This window comes from Branchiostoma belcheri, unplaced genomic scaffold, assembly GCF_001625305.1.
Source record: "Branchiostoma belcheri isolate BF01 breed outbred unplaced genomic scaffold, Haploidv18h27 scaffold76, whole genome shotgun sequence".
Taxonomy (NCBI): Eukaryota; Metazoa; Chordata; class Leptocardii; order Amphioxiformes; family Branchiostomatidae; genus Branchiostoma; species Branchiostoma belcheri.
Window position 1 is genome coordinate 582,368 of NW_017804420.1, and position 13,942 is coordinate 596,309.

Genomic DNA, 13,942 nt, shown 5'->3' on the forward strand with positions numbered 1-13,942 from the left:
AGACGTACTTACATGCTGAAGCTGACACTGGCTTGATGGCAGCTTGCCATTTGCATCTATCCTGTGGATTTCCACTGAGTAAGCTGAAGTGGTGGAAGTCCTCTTTTATGTTGTTGAGCCATCTCTTCATTTGTCTGCCACCTTTCTGAGTTACATGGTACAGGACTGTTTATGAATTTCTATGGCACATTCATGGAATTGTTTTTAAAAAATGCCAAGGCTTCTTTTAGGAGCTTTTCAGGACTTCATCTTGACCCTGTGAGCCACTATTTCCTGCAGTTGAGGGGCAAATTTTGCTATTATACACGTCAAGCTTAGTTCAATGACATCTCTTTCCATTTCTATACATGCTGAATATTGTACATCAACGATGTCAGATTGGAAAAAATTTTTGTCCTTCATGACCAGCAAACTTCCATCAAGAATGACGCTAGCTAGAACACTGGTCTGTGACATCCGTCTCAATGGAAATAAGCTGCAAATATGTGCCGATGTCTTTTCTTTTCAGATAATGTGATGACTGTCAGCCTCCTGGATGGGGTTTTGGTCGTGCATCTGGCCCATGAGGCCTTTCAAAAGGTGGCGCTAGAAAGATACGGAGGAGGGGAACAGCCAATCAGGAAACAACATGGGGACTTCGCAGGTGAGCAATGTTATGTTCCTCCCATCAGCTTGAAAAGTGGTCTTATATAATTTATACAACTCCTTTAAACTAACATGTTACATGTAGAGAAAAGGAGATATCCTACTGGAGGAAAGTACTGTTTTCGATCATACTTGTGTGTTCACAGCTATAACTCACAATGGGTTTGAAGGATTTCATTGATTTGAAGTATATGATCACTAGTAGTTACATGTACTTGGGTCAAGATGATGTGTTTTTTGTGTCTTTATTTTCAGATATTGAAATAATTTGACACGCCTGTGCTGTATGTGGTGTGGTTGAATTGTGTATCAACAGCTGCTGTCCACTGTAGGAGTTACGCTAATTTTTGGGACTAATGGCTTAATTATATAATATACGACTTTCAGTAGGGGGAGGATAGCCTGTATATTGTGTATGACATGTATAATTTTGATATCACCCATGTGACCACACCAATTTAATTTCTTGGTAAACGGATTCGCCCGCTTCATTTTTTTCTGATTTGCAAATAAAAATAGAAATTCAGAATCAACTGCAAATGCTCATATTTTGCCCTGAACAGTTAAAAACAGTTCTTTTCTTACTAGTTGTTACAGTTATTCCATCTTTCAATGCAGTGGTATCATTAAAAGTTCAAAATTCATTGTTTAAATTTTGAACCAGCTTGGTGTGTTGACTTCATGTACCATTTTGGGCCATAATAGGATGCCTAGGCCTGTTTTTGTTTTTATTTTTTTTCGCCCGCCCACTCCATTATTTTTCTAGAAAAATCTGTTAACCAAGAAATCAAATTGGCGTGGCCTCTTTTAAGTTATTATATGCAGTATTACTGATAATGTTGTTAATGTAATGTCTGAAATGTCAGAAGTTGAGGTAAAAATTGTGCTGCATCATATACTTCGCAATGGTCTGGATTGTCAGATTTCTTGTTTTGTTATTTTTAACCCTTGTCCTGCTGGCATTTTTTTCACAATATTTTTCAATAATTTCATATCTTAATTAGGTCATAGACTCTTAACTTTTTTTGCCCTACGGTGGCATAGTTACTTCCGCATTCATTGCATTTCGCTACAGTGTGATGTGTTGCATGAGAAATACCCCCAAATCGTACCTATACAGAGTGATATATAGTGTATGATGTATGTGCAAAACAACAATTGTTGGGCTCCGCAGGACAAGGGTATAAGTGACATTTTTCTTCTGCAGACATCTTGTCTGGTAGCCATGGTGAGAGTAAACTGTCACCGTCACACATCAACGCAGAGGTGAAGAATGGGACTCCAACTGAACCACCATCAGCAGCAACACAGCAGTTCAACATCAGACAGCAGAATGAGCTGTGGTACCAACTGGTGCTGGCTGGTAATTGTGTATTGCACCAATATAACCATTGTGTACATGTAGATGTATGACTGTGTGTGTGTGTGTGTGTGTGTGTGTGTGTGTGTGTGTGTGTGCCACCATGTAGGAAGAGAATGTGTGGATCTGTCCTTGGTGCTGAATGTGAACATCCGTTGGTGTTTGTTATTTTTGAATGGTATTTTCAATGTTATTGGGAACTTAAGTGTAGGATTGAAGTAACTATCTGTTTCCTTTCTTCTATGTGTCTGTATGTGTGTGTAGGCACATGCATGTGTGTGAGTGAGTGTGTGTAAGTGTGTGTGCAAAGTCTTTCAAGTCCTCAACATGTATACCAGCATTCATATGTTATTCTTGTAATATTTGTTTTTTTACATGTACATTAAAAAAACAAGGCAACTTTCCTCTCATTGTTCAGGTAACTTACGGGACCTGAAGTCCAAGGCCCTGTGCTGTTTCCCCTATCTCCTGGCTAAGATGCAGTGTTCCTCGGTGTATGAACTCCTTCACTGTTTCCACGTGGCGTCACAACACGTGCTAGACGCGGAAGTTAACCTGGTTCTTCTGGCGATGGAGGCGTCGATAAGCGCGCTGATTGCGGACGGACAACAACTGGGCGCACAGCTGATTTCTAGACTTGTATCCATGAAAGGTAAACCAACTTAATATGTAGCATTAAATTGCAAATTCAACTGTAGCATTCTGTGTCATAATGTTCAATACATTAGTGTTCCGGGCCTTGTTATAACTTGTTACCAGGCTTCTAACAGTGATCACACAGACTTCCATAAAAATAGATCATTTGAATCCCAATCGTCCAATGGTATCTTATATGATACGAAATACATATTTTGTATTCCAATTCATTTCTCTATGCAGCCCCCTAATTATATGGTTTACGATACCATCCATGTTAGGTTGTTGAATATTTGTTTTTTCGACTAAAATTATCTTGATCCATACCTTGTCATGCTTGTGCATCCAATTCAGTATTTCTTTTATTTTCAACTCCACTGTATATTGTCATAGACCATTGTTAATGGTTGTTTCTATTATTGCCTCAATGAAAATCCCACAACAAGTATTGTATAACAATACTATATTATATTGTATAACAATACTTGTTGACCATTAGCAATTGCTCAATGTAGAGTTATACTGTTTTACAGATAAAGGTGACAAGGCCCTAGACTCCCTGATTCAGCAGGCACTAGAGTGGGGCCGGAATCATAACAAGGCCCTCCTGCTCCCCCATACCTCATGGCTCATCACCAAGCAGAAAAGCCTGGTCAAGACACTGGACTGTCCAGGTGCGAAAAAAGTTACTCAGAAAAATTATGACAACTATTTATACCAATACACACAACTGAATGTGTCATTAGCCTCTGTACACTTGAAGAAGCCACCCAGGCAAAACCGGTCGTGTGACAGGCTGAATAAAAGTTCTAAACGGGAACTATGCGGCTCCAGATGTCTTACTGAGGGACGACTGCATGTGCAAGATGTCGGTTAGCTTTAGGAATGAATCTACTATATAAAACACACAACTTAGGTTCAGCCACACTGGGGAGCTTTGAAGACGCACTCTGTCTCTTCTTCAACCCGGTTAAGATCTCAGCACTCAGAAAAAGCCTGCATGGTAGTACTATGTAATACGTTCAACTTGGCAGAATGTACTGTGCCTGCACAAAACCTGTAATGTATTGTGACTTCTGCAGAACGTCTTGTTTAAGGTCATATTTGCATATATACGGATAACAATTGCTGTCTATAGTTTTCAAATGTTGTGCCATAAAAGATACAAACTGCAACAGGCAAAATTCGGATTGAACGTTGACAGTCAAACATTCTGATGAAGTCAGTGAAAAATCCTGGTTCCATGCAGGCATATTACATTGTATGTTCTGCCAACGTGCTCTTCTATGTAACTGTGTGCTCTCATGTAACCCACAGTTGCCATGGTAATATGTAACGTTACCTTGCAAATGAGCTCATGCCCGTATCCAGGATTTTGAATGGGGGGGTTCTTCCCACTGCTTGAGGGGACCTCGAGCGCCGTACCGAAGGCGCAAGGTTCCTAGGGGGGTCTGGGGATATGCTCCCCCGGAAAATTTTGAAAAATGAACCTTCTAAAATGGCATTTCGTGCATTTTTGAGAGGATATCAGAGAAAAAATCAGAGATAAATTTTTATTCAAATTTATTATGACAAAGGGAGCAGTTTTTCTACGATTCCAGTCCATCTTTTCAAGAAAAATCTTGGACCTTTACATAAAAAGTGGACAAAAAAGTGGACCTTTACATAAAAAGTGGACAAAAAAGTGGACCTTTGAGCCTTGTGGGGGGGTTCTCCTTTGGAGCTGATGAAGAGTGTGGTTGACCTCAACTGATAAAAACCATTACTGTCCAGAAGTTTGCATGGTTGAAAATTTGTGTTACTCTTTGATTTGGGCAAAGTTCAACTTTCCCCATACTATTTATCATTTATACCAAAACAGATGCATTTTCAAATACATTTGATTGACAGGTGTGAGACACATGGTGACGACAGCCGACACCCAGCATGTCATTTGCACGGCAACGGACCATACCATCTCCATGTACAGTGTGGGGTCCGGCGAAGCTGTGCAGACATTCGAGGGACACAAGGATAACATCAACTGCATCTAGTAAGATGTCCAACTTCATATTAATTTTCTTTGTAAGATTGATCAGTCATCTTCTGACAGACTGAAAAACATAATCCAAATCTAGTTGATAGGTATTTGAAATAGAATAGCCACATGTTTCACTTAGTATTGTAAACAATTTCAAATTCATTCATTTATAGGATACATTTAGTAGTAGCGTAATATGTTTAGCTGTTTTCAATTGATTATATACAATAGGGATAATATTGAATATATGCTTGTTTTCTATCAACACTACAGATAATGATATTTTACCTTCAGTATACAATATACAGTTGCCCATAACCTTGAAAATATCATCAAAAATAACAAAAACCAATGGATATCCACATTCAGCACCAAGGACAGATCCACACATTCTCTTCCTTTATGGTGACAAAACATGTTGGGATTCTGATCAATCAAACAAGTTAATCAGAAGGCATTTTTAATCAGTCAAACTGTCAGACTCTTGCATTAGCCATGTGTGCAAGAACATGCCATAAAGATCATTCACTCTTGTTGTTTTTTCCATTCCCAGCCTTTCCCACAGTGGTAAGTTCTTCCTGTCAGGGTCAGATGACAAGACCGTCCAGTCCTGGTGTTTGGAGACCGGGCAGGGCCTGCGCACCTACTCGGGACACACCGCAGGGGTCATGTGTATGACCCTGGCTCACAACGACCAAATCTTCGCCACTGGTGCCAAAGTACGTCTGACTACACACCTTTCTGACATGGCAGCCATCATAGAACAAAAAATAAGGCTATTCAATGCTATGCGAATATAAGGCTATTTGAAGCTTGAATGTATTTGAGACACTGGGGATTTTGCAGTTATTCAAGTATGCTGTACTTTTTTAAGCTCTAGAATGGTAAACATAGCTTTTTAATATTTTCTTCTTGCCTCATTTGCCATGATAAGGCTGATCTAACTCAGGTTGTAGAAAATCCCTACAGGCACAAAACTCAGCCATTTGAGCTGTGTGGGCAAAAACTTACTGTAACAGCTCCAAAGAGAGCCCACAACAACTACGATAGACTGGACACCTGCAGGGAGAGAAATAGAATATTTCTTGTTCCTTTCCCAGGATCACATTGTGCGCGTCTTCAGCTTCGAGTGTCGGGAACCTCAGCAGGTTATCGAGCAGCACACCGCGGCGATCACCTGCATCACGCTAACACGACACGACGACATCCTGGTCACCGCCGGCGCCGACTGTCGCATCCACGTCTGGCTACTCAACAAGAAGAAGCTGCTAAACACCATCTGGGCACTGCAGCCCGAGGAAGAACCACCCAAGGAGGAACAGGTCAGGACTGGTCCAATTACCAACAAGGGGGAACAGGCTGTGTGAGATGTTTTTTTCCTTCCTTTGCAGAAGGAAAACATAATTGTTCTCCTTCCTCTTCTTCCCTTCCAAACAAATGTTAAGGTCAATGACCTGGATCAGACAGCTGTCATCATGGTAACTGTTGCTGTAGCAGACAGCCTGTGGTATTGAAACACATTATGTAGCAAGTGGCAGGACAGAGTTAGAGGGGCTAGTTATCATATATTATACAAAAGTGTTTGAGTGAGAGTTAGGAGTAGTTTAGGCTAGACAATGTGAAGGTAAACATTATTCATTTGCTTTGCAAATGTTACCTTTGTAGTCTTTTTTATCTTATTTTTCTAAAGCCAAAAACCTACAAATTAGGTCACTTTAGATTAAGAAGATTAAGGTTTAGTAGTTACTTTAAATGAGCAAAGAAACATTCTTTGATTCCAATTCAGAAAGAGAAGAAGCCCAAGAAGAAGAAGAAGAAATCAGAAGAAGACGAGCCCAGTGATTCGATGGATGACGAACACACAGGAGGCAACACCCCACCTTCATCCCCCCTCCCTCCTCTCCCCATCCTGGTCACCCCCGTGGTCAGCATGGTACTGTCTAAGAACAACAGTTTCCTTGTGTCTGGGTGTGAGAACGGAGACATCCATGTTTGGGCTCTGACCACAGGCAGTCTTGTTCATCAACTACTCGGAATCAAAGGAAAGGTAAAAGCTACTTTGTACAATGTTTTCATTACAGAATGTCATGAATGATGTTGTTCACGTTAGTATCCAATCAGCACCAAGAGCATTTGAAATTACAGTACAGCTGGCCAATCAGCACTAAGGACAGGTAAAAATACAGTCTCATTGGCTAAGAATGGGACATGACTGGCTGATCAGCACCAAGGACAGGTCCAGAAATTGAATTTTCCAAAAAAAAAGATCTGATGGAAATTTACAGGGTTACATTAATTTAATCTAAAGATAAGGATTGATTGACTAACTGATTTATTATGATCAACTTCAGGTGACATGCGTTGCCATAGCAAACGACAGCGTGTTTGCCGCCCTGGGCTGTGAAAATGGCAGTATTCTGGTGTTTAACATCCGTACCAAGGCCCTGATGCACACCCTCCTGGGGCACCAGGCTCCCGTCACAGATGTGGCCATTTCTCACGACGACCACTTCATCCTGTCTGCTGCTGAGGTAACGTTACATCTCATGACAGGTCTAGGAAATGATTCAAACCATTATTTTTTAACTTTTCTGTATTCCTTTATCAATATTGGAACCATCTTTGAATTGGGTACAGTAAAAATGTTTTAAAACGAGCTCAAAAATGAAAACAACCATATGAGCCAATACTATTAGTAACCAGAAACAGTTCTGAGGGAATCTTCATTGAACTTCATTAACCCTCTCCCTGGTGCCTGACTCAAATTTGGTGCCAAAATTCTAGCCTATAATAAATACTCTAGACATAATCAGTCTTGTTTATTTTGTTTAGGCAGCTGTCTTCATTTCCGTTTTGTCAACATACCCTCTTCTTATTTTGTATTTCATTTTATTTGATAAGTATATTGTCTGTCATTGTACCCGTATACTTTGTTTGTTTATGTTTGAGGATCCGTGGAACTACTTTGTGTTGTTTTGTTATTTTGAAATGAAAAAAAAAATTCTACCCTAGCAGGCTGAAGGATAAAGACTAGTCCCAAACCTTGCCCAATCCTACAGGACGACACTGTTCATGTGTGGAACCTGGACAAGATGCCGGTGGACCGCGAGGAGACAGACTCCATCAGTAAGTCCGTCACGTGTGTCACCGTGGGAACCGTGGAGCGGGACGGCAGCAGCATCGCGCTGTCGGGCGGGAAGGACGGAAGCTGTAAACTCTGGAGCATGGACACATACAAGGTTTGTTTGTTTGTTTTACTTCAGGTACGTGGCCAATATTGTGTACATACATGCAAGAAGTTTATTGTTTGTTGTTTGAAGTAACAGTTACTACTACATTAACAGTTTGATATAAAACGTATATTTTGTTTACTCTGAATTGTTTTCCCAATGCATGTATTTGAACTTGTGTAAAATGCGACCAAGGCCACTACCGACTACCCCCATTTAAACCCTCATCCAGTCATGTGATCTGTGTTGACTTCTATCCTCATTGTTAGTTGCTGAAGAAAGATGGTGGATGCCGTCTGAAAACTCTTGTACCTAAATATTTTGTTAAGTCGTGCGTATCAGTTTTTAAATCCATTTTATTACCTTCGCCAAGAAGGTTATGTTTTCAGGGGCGTTTGTGTGTGTTTGTGTGTGTGTGTGTATGTGTGTGTATGTGTGTGTTAACATGATTACTCGAGAAGGCTTTGTTGGATTGTTTTTATACTTGGTAGGTGGGTAGGTCTTGATGAGACCTCAAAATGATTAGATTTTGGATCCACTGGCGGCTTGTTATTTAAAAACCTGAAGACAAGTATTGTCCTCACATAAACTATATGCCACAGATGCTGCATCACCTACAAGATCACGTAAAGGCCATCACATGCGTGGCGCTCTCCAGCAACGGAACATTCGCCGTGTCGGGTTCCGAAGACACCACCATCAAGGTGTGGAGCGTGGACAACGGACTGGTGGTCCTGTCGTTTGTAGAACATTCTGCTCCCATAGCGTACGTCACGGTGACTTCTGATGACACAAGGTGGGTCACGAAACAAAAAGCTTACTTTAAGTTAATGTTCCTTTGAAACCTTGATTCACTGACATTCTGGTATTTGGTGCTTTAGTCTCAACCTAAAGAGTGTATGGTTGTGTATAGTGTATATGAGTGTATAGTTGACATTCTTACATCTTTGTACTTCCATAAAACAATTGGTTTATTGAGAGAAAAACATTACAAAACATACAAAACACCACAGCCAACTAAAGGCTAGCTGACTTGTGTGATCTTAGTCCGTACAGATACATGTACAAACAATAAGAAAACACTACTAAGAAATACAAAGCATCATCCTTAGGCTTGTCATATTAAAAGAACACAATGGGTTGCAAAGCATATTCAACAGTCTTGGAACATATTCAACAGGTATATAAAATTATGAAAATGGACTATACCTGTACCTGTTGGATCTAGTAAATGGAAATTCAATGTAAAGCTGGCTGCCTCCTTTCAAGCCCCTGCTTATTGGGAATTATGCAATACAATTATATTAACTAATAAAAAAATAACGTACATGTCCTTTTTAATCGCCATAATTGCAGGATTCTTTCTGCTGACATCAAGAACAGTTTGAAGCTGTGGCAGGCCGAGTCTGGGAACATCCTTCTCTCCTGTACCGGCCCTTCACTACTGGTGGCTGTCACTCCTGACAACCAGAATGCAGTGTCAGGTAACGCTGTCCGAAACTTCTCAAACTTTTTAAGACTCAAAGTCTTGAAAAATATTGAAATCTTCACCCCAATCAAAATTGCTATTTCCTGCATTTTGAGTGGTAAATTTTATAAGTAGACTAAAGTATAGTTTAATCTCTTTCCATGATATCTTTTTGTCAAAATTTTTGTCTGTATGAGAGACAAAATTCCGCCAAGTGACAGAAAGACGATGCTGTTTAGAACACTACAATTATGTATGAAATTACAGCTGCAGTGGAAGCAGACTATACTGTACCAGTTCTCTGTGTTTTTGGCAATGCCTCTGGGGCAGGCCTAATTGTACAGTGTAAGGTTTGTGTTGTTGCTGATTGTACAAGTATGTCATCCCAGGTGACAGAGACAATGTGATGAAGATCTGGACCCTGAGTGATGGGAAGGTGGTACAGTCCATCAAGCATGTGGACAGCATCTCGTGTATCGCCATCTCTCTGGACAGTCAGCTATGCGTGACAGGGTCACATGACATGTCACTCAAAGTCTGGGAGGCCAAGACTGGCAAACTTACACAGGTACCGGCTTGTCCCTTTTCATTTATACCACAGTGACTATGATGATCACAGTGATTCAATTGTTTCTAGAAAGCAGAACATTTTCTATTTATTGAATAGGTTATAATCTCAATCTGCCTCTACAGCAAGCTAATCTGATGTACTGTTACGGTAACAGTCAAGAGTAAAATTGTTTTTTTGTGATCTTGCAGAATATCTGTCGACTGTCTATGCATATTGCAAATTTTTTAACGGAGTAGTTCAATGCAAGGCCTATGCGACCACTTCTCTGCATTGAACTAGAAAGATGAGAGGGACATGGCTATGTCAAGAGATGGCGGTGAACGTTTGATTTGAAAGCCTGTAGATTGTAGTTTGGTGGGAAACACTTGTCGGGGAGGGAATTCCAAAGCATTCCAAAGCTTGGCCGTACAGGGAAAGAAACTGTCACTGTAAAAAGATTTCGAACAAGGAATTTGGACGGTGAATGTACTTGATTGCTTGCTTGCTTGTTTGACTGATTGCTAGCTTGCTTGCTTGCTTGATTGAATGATTGTTTGCTTCATTTGGGTTACTTAAGTTCTTGATTGATTGACTGCTTTATTTGATTGGTTGGGTAATGACAGATCCTGGCCGGCCATGATGACGTGGTCACCTGTGTCCAAGTGGCCGAGCAGAAGCAGCGTGTGGTCTCCGGCTCGGTGGACAAGACGGTCATCGTGTGGAACCTGAACACTGGACAGATCGAACAGACGCTGTCTGGACACACCGGCACGGTCACTTGTCTCGGACTGGCCAATGATGCTGATACAGTCATTTCTGGTAACTTATCTTTGTATATTTGTATCTGTATAGCCCGTATAACCGCCTTTCGGCGTAACACACCAGATGTTGGAGACAGATTTGAATATATATTTACATGTAATGGTTCCCACAACGCAAAAATAGGTAGATATATAAAGGAATGCTTTGTTATTAGAAAAAATACAGAAACTTGTGATTAGCCCATTCGATTGTTACACTTTATCTTGTGCCATCCCTTATTGTTTGAATGATTAAGATATGTTAGGTTTTATTCGACATTAGGTCTTATTCAACACATTTATTTTATTTCTTGTTTAGTTTGCCATACATTGTACCATGTGCAATTGTCCTTCTTCAATCAACTTACATGTACCATGGCTGATTCGTCCAATTTTTGACATTGAAGCAGTTTAATCTACAATTACAATCATGTAAACTTAAGGCATACTTAGAAGTTTTTTTCTTTCATTCTTCCTCATTTGCAGGCTCTGATGACGGAACCATCCGGATCTGGTCAGCTAACACGGGTGTCCACCTCACCAGGATGGACATGTACGTGGGGATCAGGGACCTGAAGGTGACACTTGATGGAACACATGTCATCGTGCACCTGACCGACAAGGCCGTCGTGCCCATCTTACAGCTGCTTAATGGGAAGGTGGAGGAAGTCAAGTTCAGTAGTGAGACCACTCTTGATGGTAAGACGTGAATAATTTCATCAGGATGGCAAGAGACTTTATAAGAGGGCTCTTTATTCAACAATCAGTGGGGTTTTCACTTCCTGCATTTTGGTGACCGTCTGTCACCTTCTTCAGGGCAACAATGACTCTGATTTGCACTGTAGCTAGGTGTTGTTTATTGGGACATGTAACTCTACATTTGGGACCACACTTTGTAATTTTGCAGCAGAACACCTGGCTATAGTACAAATCTGTAATTGGTGCCCTGAAGAAGGTGACAGATGGTCACTGAAATGTCAGTCAAAATGCATATTTAAGTAATTCTTATACAGCAGACTTGGATTTTGTTGACAGTCAGTGGGGCCTTGACAGCATGATTTAATGCTGCATTCATAATCTGTTTCTAATGAAATCTGATGAATCCTATGAATATTGCCTGTTTTACTAGAATTTGTTCAGGGAATGCTAAAAAAATGTTTGTCTTTGCATGCCAATTAGATGAATTGAAAGTCAGGTAGGTGTTTAAAAAATGGGGTTTTGATTCTGATATAATGTTGGATTAGATGAAGCCATTTTGAGTTTCAGATAATAGAATTACGTGATGATGATCACTATTTTATGATTTGTATAGAAAAAAATGTTTGATTTTGTTGAAAATCAGTGTTAGATTAAACTATAATTTTTTTTTAATGCACATCTGTCCAGTCTTATTTCTTTTGTCCTTGGACATGTTAAAAATCTAGCAAGTGTCTGGATATCAACAAAAAAAAAGCTGAAATTTGTTTTTGTTCTGACATGTGCAGACGACAAGAAGAGAAAAGCCAGTCAGACCCAGAAGACGGCCCCGGGGGCGACTGGTGGCAGCCGACTCTTCGCAAACGGTAGGAAAAGCACGCGGGGCAAAAAGCAGAGCAGCCGGGCGAGACTCAACAGCGGCGGTTCTGAGTCCGTCAGCTCCGGCTACCATTCCAACAACCAGCCCACCCCGAAACATCGGAAAAAGTCCAAAATGTGCCAGATCGTGTGAGCGCGAGTAGTGGAGTGTGTGCCAAACGTCTCCAATTAATGGGAGGAGGAGGAGGACCCGGATTCTCAGCGACAACTTTGTCAGCGGACAAATACACGTAGGGTTGGTACTGTGTATAATCTCATTGGTTATTCTATCAGTGTAAGTTTTGGTAGTGGGTAGTGCAAGACATTTCTCACAGGAATTAACGAGAGGAGTAGTCCATTTTGGTGCATTTTGATGGGAACAGTTTCATGTAACTCTCAAGCTTATGGAAAGAATGTAAATGTGGAAATATACATTAAGTAAAGATGCTGGACAGGTGTATTTATTTGAGTCGATGGGCCCTAAAAAAATGTTTATTTTACTTTTTGTGTGTTAATGTCAACTCTTGAATATAATGTTACAAAATATATATTATATATCTATATATCTATAATAATATATTTCATGTAGTTATTCAGTAGCTGAAGAGTCATAGTTGTGGTCTATTGTAAGTTGTCTGAAGAATTGTTATAATAGGTACTAGATAATGTTGAAAAGTGTCACAAAGTTATAATATAGATGTGTCTTTGGCATTTACATGTACCTATTGCAAATATAAGACACAGCATTGTTATTTTATTGTTGCAACAGTGTGTATAATTATTCTTATTTGAAGTGCAGTATAAGCTGAATATGCAACATTGTTCAATGCTTTTTAGGATATGTGAATTAGAAAACGTCCAACTAGTTGCTGGGTGGCTGGTTGCAATTTTTATTTTGTTGCATTACAAGACAAAGTTTAAAATTAATTCATAGTATTTAACTATTTATTTTATTTTATTGAAATTGCAACATAAAACAACATATTATTACATTGATCATATATAACATGCATACTATTGTTTTTTTAAAGAGAAAACATGAAGTTTTTGTGTTTATTAATTGTATAAAGATCATATCTACATGTAGTTGTATAAGGTGAAACAAATTGCAGTCGGAACAGATGACAAAAAGACAGAATGTTTTAAGTTAAGTACAATTTTGTAGTATTAAATGAAACTAGGTACAAAGATTCAATACTCATTATTTGAGTGAGAAACATTCAGATCTTTGTTGTATCATTTTTAACCTTTTTTTATTCTTAAAAGACTTAAAATCCAGTCAGTGAAGGTTTACAAATGGACTGTACGATTTCCAAATAGCCATTATAATACATGGAGACAATTCTTTGTAGTTATGACATTTTGTAAAATTTCCAAAGCTGTCTTAATTAATTTGTTTAACATTATACATAATATTTTCTTTCTTGATTTATGAGGGGGTTCAACAGTTTGTCAGGTTATTCTTAACATGATATCACATCCAAGTGTTCTATTTCTAATGTAGATGTGTTGCTTGTGTTTACATTGTTACTGTGATATCTAGACAATAAAAAATAATTATTGTATACCCCAGATATTTCTTAGCTTCTATATGTAAAGAATCCTAATAGTATGTTTTCTCAGTTGAGAATTTGGTACACTAATATTGACACGTTTTGTGTCCGCATCAAGTATTTTAT

The 13,942-nt window shown here is 39.4% G+C and overlaps 1 protein-coding gene across 1 annotated transcript in view; it reads left to right on the forward strand.

The window, feature by feature from the left end:
* Positions 1 to 13,198, forward strand: part of LOC109485523 (NACHT domain- and WD repeat-containing protein 1-like) — a 37,132-nt gene extending 23,934 nt beyond the window's left edge. Inside the window, exons 10-25 of the mRNA XM_019789212.1 lie at positions 509 to 643; positions 1,853 to 2,008; positions 2,424 to 2,657; positions 3,175 to 3,315; positions 4,532 to 4,673; positions 5,215 to 5,380; positions 5,762 to 5,983; positions 6,448 to 6,708; positions 7,013 to 7,192; positions 7,721 to 7,900; positions 8,494 to 8,687; positions 9,248 to 9,375; positions 9,749 to 9,927; positions 10,533 to 10,728; positions 11,196 to 11,408; positions 12,194 to 13,198. Coding sequence (XP_019644771.1) covers positions 509 to 643; positions 1,853 to 2,008; positions 2,424 to 2,657; positions 3,175 to 3,315; positions 4,532 to 4,673; positions 5,215 to 5,380; positions 5,762 to 5,983; positions 6,448 to 6,708; positions 7,013 to 7,192; positions 7,721 to 7,900; positions 8,494 to 8,687; positions 9,248 to 9,375; positions 9,749 to 9,927; positions 10,533 to 10,728; positions 11,196 to 11,408; positions 12,194 to 12,417 — 2,951 coding nt within the window. The 3' untranslated portion in view covers positions 12,418 to 13,198. The remainder of the gene's footprint in view (positions 1 to 508; positions 644 to 1,852; positions 2,009 to 2,423; positions 2,658 to 3,174; positions 3,316 to 4,531; positions 4,674 to 5,214; positions 5,381 to 5,761; positions 5,984 to 6,447; positions 6,709 to 7,012; positions 7,193 to 7,720; positions 7,901 to 8,493; positions 8,688 to 9,247; positions 9,376 to 9,748; positions 9,928 to 10,532; positions 10,729 to 11,195; positions 11,409 to 12,193) is intronic.
* Positions 13,199 to 13,942: the final 744 nt, after the last annotated feature.